Genomic DNA, 17,186 nt, shown 5'->3' on the forward strand with positions numbered 1-17,186 from the left:
TAGGGAGACAGACCGTAGAGGAGACAGGTCATGGGTTGGATCCATTTCAGTGTACTTAAAGTGGTGATCACTGTTTCAGAAAGATTTAAGATTAGACTATCATCTAAGTAACACAATACTATCTAGCATAGTACAGCATTTGTATAGCAAAATACTATGCTAGAAACCTACAAATTGGAGTTGCAGCTCAAATTTACATCTGAACTACTGCAGTAATCCCTCGATCATCGTGGCTTCACTTATCGCGAATTCACTACTTTACGATTTTTTTCCACTAATAATTTTAACTTTTTTTCAAAGTGCATAAAAATGTGAAAATCCACGCTGAAACTCGTAAACGGAAGCCACTCTTGCTACTCAAACTCACCACTGACGGGGAAAAAAAACATTATGATAGGAGTGACCTTACTTTGTGAGTTTTCAATGATTGCGGCCATGTTTGTTCTACATTAACTGCGATATTCAAGGGATTACTGTACTACTTGTGTTTGATTTGGGACCATTTTTTGCTGCGCAACAAAAAGTATATACCGCTACAGCAGTAGGTAGTTTCTAATCGGCGCAGTTTTTTTTAATCATTTTCATTTTTCCTGTTTAATATTCCGCTTTTTCTCATGACACAGGAACAGAAATTCTGCCAGCGTTACGACCAACTGATGGAAGCTTGGGAGAAGAAGGTGGAGCGCATCGAAAGCAACCCGCGCCGCCGAGCCAAGGAGAGCAAGGTACGGGAGTACTACGAGAAACAGTTCCCGGAAATTCGCAAGCAGAGAGAGATGCAAGAACGAATCCAGAGGTGAGCTACACGTTTTCAAACCAATGGACCGAAACCCACTTATTCACCTGCTCTTATTTATGTGCAACAATTACTGTAAAGAATTCTAAGAAGGCAATATTTTTTGTAGCCGCGTTGGTCAACGAGGTGGTGGCTTGAGCTCTTCGGCGGCTCGCAGCGAACATGAGGTCTCTGAAATCATTGATGGAATATCCGAGCACGAGGTAAACTTTTCCGTCAAACTGAATGTACTCACCACTCTCCCTTTGTTTAAAATTCAAAAATAAATATCTTACTGACTTATGTTATTATATCTGGGATTTTTGTTGTATCTTTTGTATGTCCTGTGCGAACATCAGAACACCGAGAAGCAAATGCGACAGCTGGCGGTTATCCCTCCGATGCTATTTGACGCCGAGCAGCAACGCATCAAGTTCATCAACATGAACGGCTTGATGGATGACCCGATGAAGGTGTACAAGGACCGGCAGGTCATGAACATGTGGAGTGAGCAAGAGAAGGACACTTTCAGAGAGAAGTAAGGACAACTCTTTCATCCCATCAACGTGATAAATGGAGAGCATTTATTTTGTACATCAATGTGAAATGCTCGACGGCGTAACATTGCATCCGATTCACAAATTCATGGAGTGATGATAGTTGTTGCCATGCAAACTGCCAACCATCACATCGGGGTGAAACAGGGGTTTTGGTCAAGTATGGAGACCCACGAGGGCAAAACATATCCTATCCTTATCCGAGCCCCCCTGTTGCCTTGTATTTTTGTTCATTAAGGTTGGTTAAAAACACTTAACATTAATCTGCAGAAACATCAGCTAAATTAATCAATCTCCTTATATTGAGATTTATATTCCTTGTTTAGTTGACTACTTGGAAGTACTGCATTACTGAAAGAATCTTTTTTTTTGTGGTGTGTTTTGGGGTTTTAGAGATAAAATGCAGTGCTTCATGATTGAGATATTTAAAATATCTAAATGTGTTATATTCTCCATTCTTTGTTTCGATAGATTCATCCAACATCCTAAAAATTTTGGTCTGATCGCATCATTTCTGGAAAGAAAGGTATGTTGTTGTTTTTTTTCAATTGAGTAATCCAGCCTTTTCAGGAAATCCCATTTCCAGGGAAATCACATTTCTGTCATTTTTCAGACTGTGGCGGAATGCGTTCTCTTTTATTATTTGACCAAAAAGAATGAGAACTATAAGAACATCGTTCGAAGAAACTACAGACGCCGAGGAAGAAGCCAGGTATTGTCCATATTGAATTTGAAAAGTTTGAATCGTGGCGTGTGATATTTCATGTAGCACATTGTATCTCAAATGACAATATTACTTTTCGCTGATTTCATTTCCTGAGGTTGTAGTAGTCACCGTCTGGGCAAAACGCCAGAACCTCTCGGGCGAAACCAGTCAAACAGGAACAAACTATTACTAACCTTTACCCTACTTTCCTTATGACTATAACATATTGTAATCACAATGTTTTTCCAACAAGAAATCCCCATTATGCAACCTTTAATTAAAAAATATATATGTTTGCCCTCACTCTTTTATTGAGTCAGGTTCACAAATGAGAGAAATTATCAGACATCACCAAATGAATGTGTTGTTATGGCCCAAGGTAGATTGAATGTCAAATACATGGCAATTAGCAGTTGTTTCATCAGTCATTAGTGCGGGAATAGTTGTCAGTCTACATGTTTATATTCAACTGAACTCTCACCCTGAAAGGCCAGACAGGCAAGAAGGCACGGGTGAGGAAGTGGTAGTGTTAGCGTGAAAACCAAAAGTTATACAGCAGAACAGTTATTTTGTGGTTTCTCAACTTTCATATCCTGTTTTGTTTTGCCTTTGCAGGCATTCTTTTTAGTTTCGAGTACTTCAGGGAATGCAGATTATTTTGTGTGCGGTATATACCGTATTTTTTGGACTATAAGTCTCACCTGAATATAAGTCGCACTAAACAAGACAAACAAGTTTATGATAAAATTTATGACTGGTTATTGCTGAGTTGCTTTGCTATAAAGAAGACTTTTGGTAGTGTCAATTGAGAACTTGGCTGACTCTGTGTTTTTAATCGGAATTGTTCCTCTGTCTTCATCTGTAGCACGGCCAGCAGCAACAGCAACAACAGCAGCAACAACTCAATCGCACCAGCCAGGAAGACAAGGAAAAGGAGGAGAAAGACAAGGAAGGAGAGAGGGAGGAGGATAAAACAGAAGCCGAAGAGAAGGAGGATGGAATGAAGTAAGTCAAGCCGTGATCTCTAAGCAGTGCAACGTGGGGATTTACGGCATATATTACGCTGTATATCATCTTCAACAAAAAAAAACGGCATGCACGACCATTAGAACTCTTGTTCTGGAAAAGATAGGCTTTGGAGTGTACTTGTTTTATTTATTTTTTCCCTTCATTCCGAGCACTATGCTTTATTGCTACACTTTATTTGCCAACGAACCGGACTTGGGTGAAAGTATGTTTTGGAGAGAGAAAGTTTGTCGAGGAGAGGAAACTCTGTTGCTCTTGAAATATTTCCACCTGAAACAACCTTAATGTGTTCACCTTATTCAAATGAGATTTCCTCTATTCGGAGGTGTCGCTGGTGTCAGTGTGGTTGAAATGAATTACTAGGTTTGTTTATATGTGGGTGGGTGGGTGGATATGTTTGTGCAGTGTTGTCAAACAGCAACAGATGCAAAGAACAACTGATGGACTAGCAGTCTTTTTCTGCTTGGAAATCAATAGGTGAACGCACCCAATCCATGTGGGTAGGATCAGTATTATCTAATCTGCGATTGTACTTTGAACGGTAGAGGTAATGTACATTCTTGAGCATTTGTGTCACACTTGAAATTGCATTGCTGATGAGGCATTGCTACTCTATGGCATAGTCACATGGGCAAGAAAGCCCTGCCAACTTTAGAGCAGCAGCTCACCCGATATTTGGAGCAGAATTCTTACACCTCGTTAAGATTAATGGCGCATGGGGGAAATGAATTGAGGAGCTGTTGTGGGTTCAAACTCACTGACCCAGTCGCTGAGTTAGGGTCCTAAAGTAGTGCTGTGTAGTCGTCTGGAAATTCCAGTTCTTAGATAGACATTTATGATCAGTTATGTCTTCTATTTTTTAAAGAAAGGTTATTTCCAAGTTACAGTTTTGAAACCTTCGAAATGCTGTATTCTGTTTTGTCAGGGTTTTCGTTATTTTTGGTGCGCATTTGGAATGGTCGCCAATTGTACCAAGTAGATCGAATGATCATTTGCAATTGCGATCCAATGTCATTTGGTCAAATAGTCATTTAGGTGTTATTTCTGAATGGCAGAGATGAAACTTCTGGGGAAGATGCAGAGGACAAGGAGCCGGCAGTCACTGTTAAGGGTCGACGAACAGCCAACAGCCAGGGGCGCCGTAAGGGCCGAATCACCCGCTCAATGACTAGCGAAGTGGAGGAGACGACCACGCCGCCTGCTAACAACGAACTTGGTCAGTCTTGAAACATGAAATGATGTAAGAATGTTTGTGGATGGCAATAGCAGGACTTTCAAGTTCAAGTAACCTTTTGCACAAAAGAGTACTCGTCTGTTTTTTGATTATACGAGAAATATGTGAAGTGTCATATTTCCTCAATCATGTCATCAACAGAGTACTCAAGAGTTTGTGGTTCTATTATGCAAATTAACATGCCACACCTTTGCGGAGTTGTCGGTTGAGCTACAAATGGTTTTTAATTGAAAGGCATACCAAAAGGTGTGCTTAAAATTTTTAGATTGAACGCCATACATTATTCTATTCAGCATTTTCAGGCAGATTTTAGTGTGCAGTTCCTTCACAAATTACTTATGGATTTGACAGATATTTAGACTAAAACCCTTTATACTGTCAATAGCAGCCATTTTAATTGAAATCAAACCGACTGCAAAAGTGCAAAAATTAAATTAGCCTTTTATGATTTTATACTCCAAATATTGATTTCCTGACCCGTACCACCAGAGTGCACTGTTGGGCCGATTTGATGTCCGCTGTACTCACGGCTTCAAATCTGCTCTTGGCTGGTTTTACACGTGCTGCGTCTGGCTTTTGCCATTGCTATGTTCAAGTCATGCAGGATTCCCCTGTGATTCAAGCAACCGAGACACACCGGCCTTCCTCTTTTATCGTCCATTCAATGCTAGTAGCGGTGCTTAGCTAGCTGCTTTGTCCTCTAACAAGTCCATGCCAGGGACTTACAAGTGCAACATTCAACTTCTCTACACGTCGGGCAGGGTCAGGGTCACTCTGGCTAATAACTTGCGGAGAGAAGGGAAAAGCCAGTTGTTGTATAATCATTAACTAAGTTCTCTCCTTCAATTCCCTGCTTCCTCCATCTAAAACAAACAGTTCCGAGCCACCTAGGCAACAGTGCCTTTTTGGCAAGAAGCAAAAGTAACCTTTCGCCCAGTATTGCTTTTTTTTTCCCCCTTGTCTAAGTCGTCTTTCCTTGTCAGTCGGTCCCTAACTGACTTTGTCACTTGCAATTGCCCACACCCCCTCGTTCTTCTCACTTGTGTATGTGTGTGTCTGACACAGCCAATCTGGAGATGAATGAGAGCTCTCGCTGGACAGAAGAAGAAATGGAAACTGCAAAAAAAGGTAACAGACACAAGCCTTTGTTTTCTATTGGACTGCAACACCAACCCCCCCCCCCCCCCCCTTTTTTTTTTTACATAATCGACATATCGCGCATGGCTTTTGAAAGCACAGCAGACAAATGATGAGAATGTGCCTTCCTGTTCGTGAGGCAGCAATTGCCACGTGCTTCCAAGTTGTCTGTGTATATCAGTGCGGACTGTGGCGGCTGCTCTTTCTCGCCATTTCCTTTCTCTGGGTCAAGGCAGCCTGTTCTTATCACAGTGGCTGTAAAGTCTGTCCTTTATCAGTTAACCTCGGCAAAATTGCAGCAGTCATTAACCTGCCTGTCTTATTATCTGGAAGAGAAGATTACTGGGCAGCCTATGGGCGATTCACTGAGCTTTCTGATACTCTGCCCAATGTCATCACACTTTTACTGTGTCTGATTGTGTTTTGCACCGAGTACACGATTCTCACCCTCCCGGTTAATGATTAAAAGAGGTTCTCAAAACCTCGGTGGTTTGAGAATTCTCCGCTCTTTGATAGGGATTCCCCACTGATCTGTAATAGCAGTTTGGCAAGCTTGCTAGTGTTGTGTTTTAAATTGAACGCCGTTACTCGTGAATGATCAAAATGGCCTACGTTTAAACATTGTTGAACATTTGTGAAAATGTAGCCGTTAACTTTTCGGCTGTTATGACGGTGATAGATGTTCAACTCGGGGTCGTGTTCAAATGTCTCCTAGCGACAAACTGATTAAAAAGAAAAAAATAACAATTTTTGTTTTTCCCGCCCCAATAAAATAAATAATACATACTAAATAATAAAATAAAAAATGAATATATGTGTGTATGTATGTGTGTGTATATGTGTGTGTATGTGTGTGTGTATATATATATATACATATATATACATATATATACATATATATACATATATATATATATATATATATATATATATATATATATATATATATATATATATATATACATATGTATATATACATATGTATATATATACATGTATATATACTTGTATACATACATATATGTGTGTGTATATATATATACACATACACACGTATATATGTATTCATATATATATATATATATATATATATATATATACATATGTAATAATTAATGAGATTACTCTTTGAGTTTAACACCTTTTAACTAACAGTTGATCATATAGGTCCACTGTGTAGTTTTGTATGACTTAAATTTTGCCTCTGAATAATTAAACCCATCATTTTAAACATTGTAGCAATATAAACCCGACACCACTGGGCTTCTTGTTTGTTAGCCACAGAAATTTGCACATATTTATTTGTCTTTTGAGTTGTTGTTGTTGTTTTTTTAATATCTGGCACTGCTTGGCTTGAACACAGGCCCATGTAGTAATCCTGGTTAATGTCTTCAGTTCCATTCTTCTGCTGTGGGATTAGTGGGGTGCTCCATCCCAGAGGATTAGCCTGGCAGTGCAGTAGATACAGGGATTCTATGAAGTGCTTATGTAACCACAGAACTCCAGCGACAGTAGCCAGAGCTGAAGAACGAGTCTTGCCATTTATCACAAATTCTAACTGCCCCTCCTAAACACACATACACACACTTCCCACTCGTAAAAAAGAAGGAAAAAAAACAGATCACCGCCCTATCCTTAATAACTAAACACGTAAACCCAAATTTGTCGTTTGTTGTGCTCCACAAATTCGTCAAGGTGCTCAAAGGTCTTCCCTCTAAGTGCTTGACGTGTGTGTGTTTTAAAGAGGCTTAGTCGTCCGCAAGCTTAATATGTTCAGCACCTTTAGTTAAACGGCTCTCAAAAAGAACACGGTTAGAGTTTTTCCTGCTTTCCAAGATAGTCTTGTCGTTCTAACTCGTTCTAACTTTGTACCAAGGCTGCTTACCAAAAAAAAAAAAAACTACTTCAATCTCTTTGTGTGGGCCTGCGCGTTAGATGTCTTGTAAAGGTCGTCTTTCTGCAAAGTTGTGTGTTTGCATGTGCACACACTACTTGGCTAGCATCCACATAAGTGCGATAATCTGCAAGGCTTTGCCAGTGTGCAGGCAAGCACCTAGATAACGGCCTGTAAAAAAACCAGCCACAAAGCCATAAAGGAGCTGCAGGTAGAAAGCCACATCTCATCTTTCTTTTCCACCCTTGCACGCTTTTTTTTCTTTCGCTGGTCTCTGTCCACTTGTCGGTTGGGGAGATGGCACCGGCCCAAGTTGGCAAGAGCTGTGGAAGATTTGGCAAGTGAGAAGCACCCCCTCCCACTCCTACTTGCTCTCGCTCGCCTTACTCTGTTTTATTATAGACTAGAGAGGTCACATTCAAGATGAAAAGCAGGTCAGTCAGGAAAAATGTGAAAGCCTTTATGCTTTCTCATGGTATCAACATCAACTCTGTTGCCTCCTCTCCTGTCCCCCATCTTCTCTTTTTGCTCGCTCTCTCCACTTCTTTATCCCTCAGCAGTCTCCATTCTCTGGCACTCTCTTTCTCTCTCTCTCTCTCACATGCTTTCTCCCGCCCTTCCCCTTCTCTCTTCCCCCTCGGTGTTTACACTTGGACTGCCTGAGTGTGTGTTTGTGTCTGTGTGCTAAAGTATTAACAGGAGAAAGAGAGAGAGAGAGAGAAAAAGAGAGAGAAGGGAGCGAGAGGGCTCAAGTTAGTGTGTACTCGTACATTTGTGTGTGCACTGGTCGGTGGTGCCTGCTGGCAGAGGGAGGTAGGGGGGAGGGATAGGCTGACAGAGAGAGAGAGAGAGAGAGGGAGGGGAACAAGAGAGAGATAGAGGAAAGATCAGATGAGGCGAGAGACAGAGCGAGAGAGAGAGAGAGAGAAAAAGAGAGAGAGCGCCTGAGCTCAGAGCACGGCTTCGTAGTCCCACTTTCCCGGAGAAGTCTTCTAGACGGCCGCCATTGAGGAGAGTCGCCACCGCCGAACAGGAGCACAGAGGCGCAATTACCCAAGCAGAGGGAATAAGCCAAAGAGAGGAAGCGGGAACATGCGCCGTTTCGGAGAATGTCAACCTGACCCCGGCGCGAGGATCAAGCCAGCTGGAAGCAAGAGTGGAAGGATTGAGTTGTTTTCTTCATCTGTTCCCCGGATCGGAAGGCCCGGCGTTGGACAGCGTTGTTCCAGGCCGTCTCTCTAGAGAGTAGGCCGTCGGGTCATGTGATCCAAGCCAGACCACAAGTACTGAAGTAACAGGCATGTGACAGTGACAACCACATTCGAGCTTCAAGCGGGTATTGATTGGATTTCTCTGGGTGGTGCTTGAGGCCTAGCAAGTTCCTGATTGGGCGCCAGGCATCCACCTGCTTGAGTATTGCTCCTACCGATTGGATGTTTGATCCACGTGTTTCCCCTGCCTCTAAGGCTTTGAGTCAACTGCAGCTACTTGGGAATGCGCTTTGTACAATCGCATACAAGGATTCAACTAGGTATTGATTTTACCGTTACTTTTCATTCTTGCTGATTGCGCTTTTTTTTCAACTTTGGATTTGCCCAAGGCTGTCTACACCCGCATTAGCTATTATGTACCATGTTGGAGTTACTAGTTTCCTAGAAGTTCGGAAAGCAGATAAGATAAGATAAGCAGTACACACGTCTGCGCTTTTTTCTTCTTCTCTTACCTCGGTCTTACAAATGAAAACCTGGGAGGTTTTCCTTCAGTTTTGATAGGATGACAAGAGTTTAGTCTTGTCACTCGTGGGTTCTCATAAAGGGAATATTGTATTCAAGTACCGCCAGATGATCTGCTACTTTGCATGTCTCAGATTAGTAGACAACACTTCTTTGTCTATCAAAATGTCAGATCGTCTTCATCCCTCCGTTAAATAAACCACACAAGGACCTCTGAAACGTTGGATAAGTTTGCCCTGCCGTTCGTCGTTGGCTCTTTGCTGTTTTATCGCAACCCCCACAACACTCCGAGAGACTGCCCTGCCAGGACCTGTCATACTGGCACAGGAAACAAGTGGGTGGTGTAGGTTAAGCCTCTTACAGCACACACACACACACACACACACACACACACCGCTAATGGGCTGCTTTTAGCTAACGGCACATGCCGAAGGGGAAACACCGGAGTGAATTCTGTCTTGGGCCCCCCCCCTCTCTTTACCAAACACGCTGACCGCTCCCTACGACACTTCTTTTAAGCGCATGCGATACGTGAATTTGGCCACCGCTTTTTCGAGCCTTCTCTGGTCTGGCGGGTTTATGTCGACTCTTGTGTAACGCGCAATCATGTGGTCGACTGAGTAAAGGACCGCTGTTTCTTGGAACTGGGTCACATCAAAGTTAGTCAGAATTGAACACAGTGTGACCTCAGCCAGGGAGCGTTAGTGATGTCATTGACATAAGGGGCGTTCAGTTGCCATATTACCACTCCTCTCGACTATTCTATGGTTATGTTTATCCGGGAATATCATGGCTGCTTGCCAAGGCTCCTCCTACTCCTCCACAGTGTCCATTACACTGTGGAATCGTGTCTTTGATGGTCCCACAGTTAAGACATGTTAGGTTAGGTTAGAACAGGGGTCGGGAACCTTTTTGAAAGAGAGAGCCATAAACAATTCCTATTTTCAAATGTTATTCCTTGCGAGCCATTTTCACAATTTAAAAGTCAAAATACATGAAATTTTGTAGTCATTTTGTCACTTTTAAAGTACAAAAAGTCTCTGAATTCCTTTGACAACGTTGTTATGCTGTTGCTAATCAATGAATATCAATGAGTTCCATGAGTATCAATGAAATCAATGACACAGTCCCGACGTGACGTTCCTATTGGTGCGTTCGGGACTCGGCTCTCTCACCACTGGTTTCCATATTTTAGCTCAGAGCCATATGCACCCATCATAAGAGCCACATGTGGCTCCCGAGCCATAGGTTCCCTACCCCTGGGTTAGAACTTTATTTCATCCCGTATTCGGGAAATTTCTTATTCTGATAAGTGATGGTAATAATAATGTTATAATTCTACTTGAATTGTCGTGTTTACTAAGTTACTCTAGCGATTTTAAGAACCACGTTGCAACAGATCCTCGTTTTGGAGTTAAACGCCACTTTGTTTATCATTGTTGCAGGTCTCCTACAGTATGGTAGAAACTGGTCTGCCATTGCCAAGATGGTGGGATCAAAAACTGTGTCACAATGTAAGAACTTCTATTTCAACTATAAAAAGAGGCAAAAACTGGATGAGATTTTGCAGCAACATAAAATGAAATCGGTGAGCAAAGACATCGACAAATGCCACCTATTTGCTGTTGTTATTTGTTCATTTCCGAGCATTGCTTCTCAATCTAGGAGAAGGAACGCAAGGCTCGCCGCAGGGGCAAAAGCCTTCAAAATGAAGAGGCCACTGCACAGTTCCCAGCAGAGGAAGAAGAGTTGGAAGGCTCAGGGGCAAGTGGCAATGAAGAGGAGGCACCTGAAGATGGAGAAGGTACATTGAATAGAAAAAAATCATGTATTATTTACGCATTAATCATGAGCAAATGAATAAGTTGACTGCCATTGACAACGATCGATATTCAATTAAACTGTGAGCATTGGCTGTAAATGCTCATCTTTTAATGCTTTATTGCACATGTGTCAAAGTGGCGGCCCGGGAGCCAAAGCTGGCCCGCCGCATCATTTTGTGTGGCCCGGGAAAGTAAATCATGAGTGCCGACTTTCTGTTTTAGGATCAAATTAAAATGAAGAGTATAGATGTATATTCAATTTCCTGATTTTTCTTCCTTTTAAATCAATAATTGTAATTTTTTAATCCATTTTTTCTGTGTTTTTAGTTAAAAAATCATTTTGTCAAATCTAAAAATATATTTAAAAAAAGCTAAAATAAACATTGTTTTAGATCTATAAAAAAACTGAAAATTCAGGGATTTTAATCCAGTTCTTTTAATCCATTTATAAAAAAAAAATCTAAATATTATATCTAAAATGGTCCAGCCCATGTGAAATCAAGTTGACGTTCAAGCGGCCCGCGAACCAACCCGAGTCTGACACCCTTGCTTTATTGGATGTTTTGCTTTAAGCAAAATGTTTTTTTAATATCGTGCCAACCTTCTTGCAGGCGGTGCCAACAACAGCTCGGATACGGAGAGTTTGCCCTCACCGCATTCTGCAGATGACGCCAAGGCTAAAGAAGAAGGTTCCAATAAGTCAAAAGCCGGCTCCAATACTGTAGACAAAGACGGCGCTGGACCCGAAACGGAGCCGGCCGGAGATGCGAAACCTCCCGTAAAAGAAGACGACGAGGTCCCCGTCAAGCAAGAGATCAAGACAGAAACGGGGGAGGCCAACAAGGAACCGACCCCGCCATCATCAAGCGGGGACGCCGCCGACAAGAAACCTTCCACGGCGGACGGTGACGACGTCAAGAACTGTCCCAAGACTTCAAAGAAGGACCACGGGGTCAAAGTGGGCTCTCATGGGGACAGCGACTCCAGCGCCACTTGCAGTGCGGATGAGGTGGAAGAAACTGACAATGCAGAAAAGAACAGGTAAAAAGACACCCAACGGTTTTTACAAGCCATTGTTTACTTTTCAACCCCCAAAATGTCCAATGCATTAAACAGTCATTGAGATAAAAAAATGGGCGCTACTTTTGTAGGGTTCCGAGAAAACAAGGACGCAGGGAGTGTCGTTAGTTTTCTACTAAACACTTGTGTGTATTGTAGTCACACACTTGCCCTTTTCCGTTGGCGAAAGACTTTCAGTGGCCCTCATGGCTAATAATGTGCAAGTTTAAGTGTATGCTGTATATGTGCGTGCCTGTGAATGAGGCCACAAGAAATGGGTGTCAAAGTGCGTGGGAGGAATGATTAGTCTTGTTTGCCCTGTATTTGTTCTTTTTTTTTTCCATGAGAGCGGATTGAACACACTGGCAGAGCTGAGAAAAATGCTGCCCTCTGCCAAAGCAAACAAAGAGACGTGTGTGAGCATTGGTGTGTGTGCGCGTGTGTGTGAGGGGGTGTACGTGTGTGCCTGTCTGTTTGTGGGAGTTTTTGTTTGGACCTTCTATTGTGTCTTTCTGCCACTTTATAGAGTGTGTACATAATTGTGTTGTTCCACTCGGCGCTACAGTTATGCAATTTGACATCTTGGAACTCAAAGTCTAATCTTTTAAATGAGATATATTTGTTTGTTGTTTTGAGAGTCCAGGAGGAGACCCCAAATAATTTGAGGATATATTTATATATATGTATATGTATAAGTACATAAGTTGTATGTGTATATATATATGCATATGTATATGTTATTGTATATTTATGTATATGCATTTACATATGTATATACATATGTATATACATATGTATACACATATGTATGTACATATGTATGTACATATACATGTACATATACATTTAGATATACATATACATTTACATATACATATGTATGTACATATACATGTACATTTACATATGTATGTACATATACATGTACATTTACATATACATTTACATATACATGTATATATATATTAAATGCATTTTTGTGTGTGTATATGTATGTATATGCACATTTTTATATTTTTTTTTTATTACCTCTGTAGAATCACTTCTCCCCGTCCAAGTCTGCTGAACTACACTCATGATGGGGTCATATCTTCACCGCTGCAGAAGCCCATGGACCTTAAACAGCTCAAACAGCGGGCAGCTGCTATACCACCTATTGTGAGTCTTTTTCTTCTTGAACATTGTGCTCTTTCATCAGCATAGTGGTTTTAATAAAATAAATAAAATAAATTGAAACTAATTTAAATGGGCTGACAATACATCCCATCCTGCAGTTGAGTACAGCTAGTCCTTGGGTTACGATGTCCTCCATCTACGATATTTCAACTTAATGACTTCTTGCCTCAATGTGGAGCTCGGTTCACTCCCGGTTCATTTAACTTAAATATAGGAAAGTAATGTAACAATGTTGAGGTAAGTGTTTTGTGGACTGTACCTAAACACACCGTGTGCCTGACTGACGGATTTAGGTTTTGTTTTGTTATGATTACGGTCCGTGCTTTTGGTTGCTAACCCTAACTCTCTGTTCGCCTCTCAGTACAGCATCTAATTTTATTTAATTTTAACCTTGGGATCTAATTTTATTTTATTTTAACCTTGGGAGGATAACTTATGTACTTAAACTGGATTTTAACTTAGTCTCTTCCACCGACATCAACAGATCTCCTATCCACTTTAATCAGGGTGGCTGGCATTCAATTATCACATTCAAATGCCATTGATGACGATTGACCATCAAACCATTTTTCCTGGGAGAAACAGATCGGCCGTCAATCACCATCAGATAATTCAATGCCACCCGTCCCAGTGAAAATGGATTAACTGTCTATTGCTGGCAGTGGCAGTGAATAGTTAATATCATGTGGAAGTTCATCGATTGCGTTCTACATTATTAATGCCCTATCATCCCGTTTTGCAGATACCTGAAGCGTCAGTCCAAGGCAATCAGCGGATGCCAGCGGGTGCCAAGACGCTCTTGCATCCCCATGCGTTGGCACTGTACCAGCAGCAGATCACCATGGCGCACGGGGAGTCGTCTCAGGAGGTCAAACAACAGCCACAGATTGTGGTCCAGCCTAGCAAGCAGCAGCCTTATTCCGTCCAAGCCGAGAGAGACAGGGAGGCTCCTCACAGCAGCAGTCCTCGCATCCGCCCACGCAGCCCTTCCGCTGGTGACAAGGATGGTAAGCCGCCTCTTTTATTGCCTGATGGATAATTCATGTTTGCCTTTTCATAGTGCCGAGCCGCACCGGATTTTTGCTGGGAATATTGACCGTGAACAGGCACATTACCGTGATTTTTGAGAGGGCTAATTTGGATGAAGTTCCAGTGACCTTTTTTTTTACTGGATACATGACGATTTATCAGATCTTGGCAGATAGTATGTCATGTGGAAAAAGTTATGCTGAGACGCCTGTGTGATGTTGAGCAGTTTATTAAAGCCATTTAATAGTGTTTTAATGGTGAACTAGTTTTGCTGCGAACGTTGAGTGTTTTTTTTTTTTTTACTGGATACATGACGATTTATCAGATCTTGGCGGATAGTATGTCATGTGAAAAAGTTATGCTGAGACTCCTGTGTGATGTTGAGCCGTTTATTCAAGCCATTTAATAGTGTTTTAATGGTGAACTAGTTTTGCTGCAAACGTTGATTCTGTTTTTTTACTGGATACATGACGATTTATCCGATCTTGGCAGATAGTATGTCATGTGCAAAAGTTATGCTGAGACTCCTGTGTCATGTTAAGCCGTTTATTAAAGCCATTTAATAGTGTTTTAATGGTGAACTAGTTTTGCTGCAAACGTCGAGTCTGTTTTTTTTTTTACTTTGTATCGGGTTTCTGGGACATTAGCAGAGAGGGACCTGATTAATGTATTCCTAACGACCCAGAGGGGACTAGGTTTTAGTGCTGGAACCTTGTTGGATGTGGCTATCTGATTTGCCATGTTTTGAAAATGTGAACAGTTCTGGTGCCTAAATACACATTTCAAGAGAAGACAGGCTTAAAATAGAATAAAAAGAATGGCGTGGTGAGGGAGTAATGTGTGTGTTCTCCTTGCAGAAAAGTCACAGGCTTTCTCTTCGCACGGTGAAGTCAAGAGGCCCGCGCTGACTCCGGACGACCTAAGGTCCACTAACATGGGGCGACCAGTTTTGTCGCCCTTCCCCATGTCCCCACGAGACATGACCAAGATCAGTCACGACCAACACTTGCTCCAATTTAACTGTAAAGACTATTCGTTAACTTTTACGCCCAATTCGCATTGCTTTTCACTACTTCTCTGTTCATTTTTTCCCAATTTCTTTTTTTCCTTTTAGCATTTCAGCAAGTGGGCCACCCGGCACTTTCCGGGTTGCCCCAGGACGGCAGCAGGCAAGCAGCAGTGAGACCCCTCATTATGCCGGAGCCACCACCACTTATTTCCTCAACCAAGCCAGGAGGATCCATTACACAGGTATAAATGGATAGGACTAAATAATAGAGAAAGGTATTTGTATTTATTAGGAAATGATCTTATTAAACAAGCGAATTCTTTTTTTAGGGGACTCCTGTGCAGTTGCATAGCCCAGCTCATAGTTTTGAACACGGCAAAATGCCTTCTTCGCAGATGAGTTTGTCTTGGATTGATCAGAGGAAAGTTGGTAAGTGAATCAGGATAAATCTATTCTGTTTTTGCTCTAAGCTTTTGCCTCTGAATAAATGGGTAGCAAAGAGCATCTTTCTTTTTTCCTGCATTTTATAGGTGGTCCATTCCCCGTGGTGAAGCAGGAACAGTTATCCCCCCGCAGCTCTTCCTTGCAAGCTGACAACCCGTCTACCACACCTCATGATGGTGCAAGGGGTAGGCCAGCACATGAGCTCTCTTCCTGTTAAATTTGACACCTCATAGTAGTTTTAGGTTAAGATCATTGCAATTTATTGTTGAAAAACTAAGCATTTTCAACATGTCGTCATCCAACTTTACACATTAACTGTATTATTAATAGCCCACACAACTTCTGTTCCTTCTTGCGTCAGAAGGCTAACTTTAATCCCCCCTTTTTTAATCTTAGCTGTTCAGGGAGGAAGTATCACAAAGGGTATCCCAGGGACCAGAATGCATCCTGATTCCGCAATCTCCTATAGAGGCGGTTCTATAACTCAGGTAAGCTTGGAATGTTGACTATGATACTTTTAATGGCCCAAACAATATTGTTGTGTTTTCTGTATTTTTTTCTATTTTCTACATATTATATCTACATGTTCAATTTGGTTTTGGGATTAATCCAATGTTACAACTTTAAAGTCACCTCCGAATCTCAGCATGAAGAAAATAATTCCCCCCAAAAATCAGTTCTTATCCAGATATCCATCAGATATACCGTTATTTCTCCCCCCTCCCCCAAATCCTCTCTTGTCATATAATTTGGAGCCATGGTGTTTAGTTGGCTGAGATTTATGGACACAGGATGTAGGACAGGACAGAGCAGCGGCGAGGTCATGAGGCAGACCAAGTGCAGCGGCGACTGGATTTCCCAGCAGCTGTGACATAACCACGGCTCTGACGGGTCTTTGTCACCCTAGCAACAAGTACATGGTGTGCTGTGTCTGTACCTATTAATTCTAGCCTAACCGCTGTAACGTAATCTCCAAGCGGGTCACTCGGTCCGTGAAAGCAGATTGGTCAAGAGAAAGTGACCAGTGAACAAGCTGTCGTGTCATCTCATCACTTTGCTATCATTTTTAGATTTAATTCTATGGCTGTAAGGAAACAGATGCACTCAGAACTCCACCTCTGGTCAACAGTTTACTTCAAACTCTTGAACAAGCTCAAATATGATCACTGTAAAAAAAAAAATGATGCAACTAGATGGTTTGAAGTTGGATAAGAATGATTGTAAAAGCTGAAAGTCACGATTAGCATTTACCATACAAGCAGGTTTTTATTATGCATTTCAGTTGTATCGCATCAGTTGGTTACAGCACCGTAGTTAAATGATGTTTATGGGTTTCACTTGACAATCTGACTACAGGGGACACCAGCTGATGTGCTATATAAGGGAACCATAACCCGACTTATCACCGAGGACACTGCTAGCCGTGTCGACAGGGAGAGAGACGACGCATTGACGAAAGGTCATGTGGTCTACGAGGGAATAAGTGGGCACATCCTCACTTATGACCGTGAGTGTTTTGCACAAAGCCAACTATGTCCACAATATCAATGGAACGCTCCCATTTTCTTTACTTCAATGGATTTA

At 41.7% G+C, this 17,186-nt stretch overlaps 1 protein-coding gene across 1 annotated transcript in view; it reads left to right on the forward strand.

Annotated features, from left to right (window-relative positions):
- The window catches only part of ncor2 (nuclear receptor corepressor 2), a 52,594-nt gene that overhangs the window by 23,256 nt on the left and 12,152 nt on the right, over positions 1-17,186 (forward strand). The window contains exons 10-28 of the mRNA XM_077600206.1: positions 624-796; positions 906-999; positions 1,135-1,313; positions 1,804-1,858; positions 1,946-2,044; positions 2,904-3,043; positions 4,120-4,280; positions 5,364-5,426; positions 10,508-10,650; positions 10,728-10,866; positions 11,497-11,926; positions 12,982-13,102; positions 13,863-14,127; positions 15,007-15,171; positions 15,264-15,400; positions 15,488-15,587; positions 15,689-15,787; positions 15,999-16,090; positions 16,959-17,109. Coding sequence (XP_077456332.1) covers positions 624-796; positions 906-999; positions 1,135-1,313; positions 1,804-1,858; positions 1,946-2,044; positions 2,904-3,043; positions 4,120-4,280; positions 5,364-5,426; positions 10,508-10,650; positions 10,728-10,866; positions 11,497-11,926; positions 12,982-13,102; positions 13,863-14,127; positions 15,007-15,171; positions 15,264-15,400; positions 15,488-15,587; positions 15,689-15,787; positions 15,999-16,090; positions 16,959-17,109 — 2,806 coding nt within the window. The remainder of the gene's footprint in view (positions 1-623; positions 797-905; positions 1,000-1,134; positions 1,314-1,803; positions 1,859-1,945; positions 2,045-2,903; positions 3,044-4,119; positions 4,281-5,363; positions 5,427-10,507; positions 10,651-10,727; positions 10,867-11,496; positions 11,927-12,981; positions 13,103-13,862; positions 14,128-15,006; positions 15,172-15,263; positions 15,401-15,487; positions 15,588-15,688; positions 15,788-15,998; positions 16,091-16,958; positions 17,110-17,186) is intronic.

The sequence above is a fragment of the Stigmatopora argus genome, chromosome 5 (genome assembly GCF_051989625.1).
Source record: "Stigmatopora argus isolate UIUO_Sarg chromosome 5, RoL_Sarg_1.0, whole genome shotgun sequence".
In the NCBI taxonomy this organism is placed as follows: domain Eukaryota; kingdom Metazoa; phylum Chordata; class Actinopteri; order Syngnathiformes; family Syngnathidae; genus Stigmatopora; species Stigmatopora argus.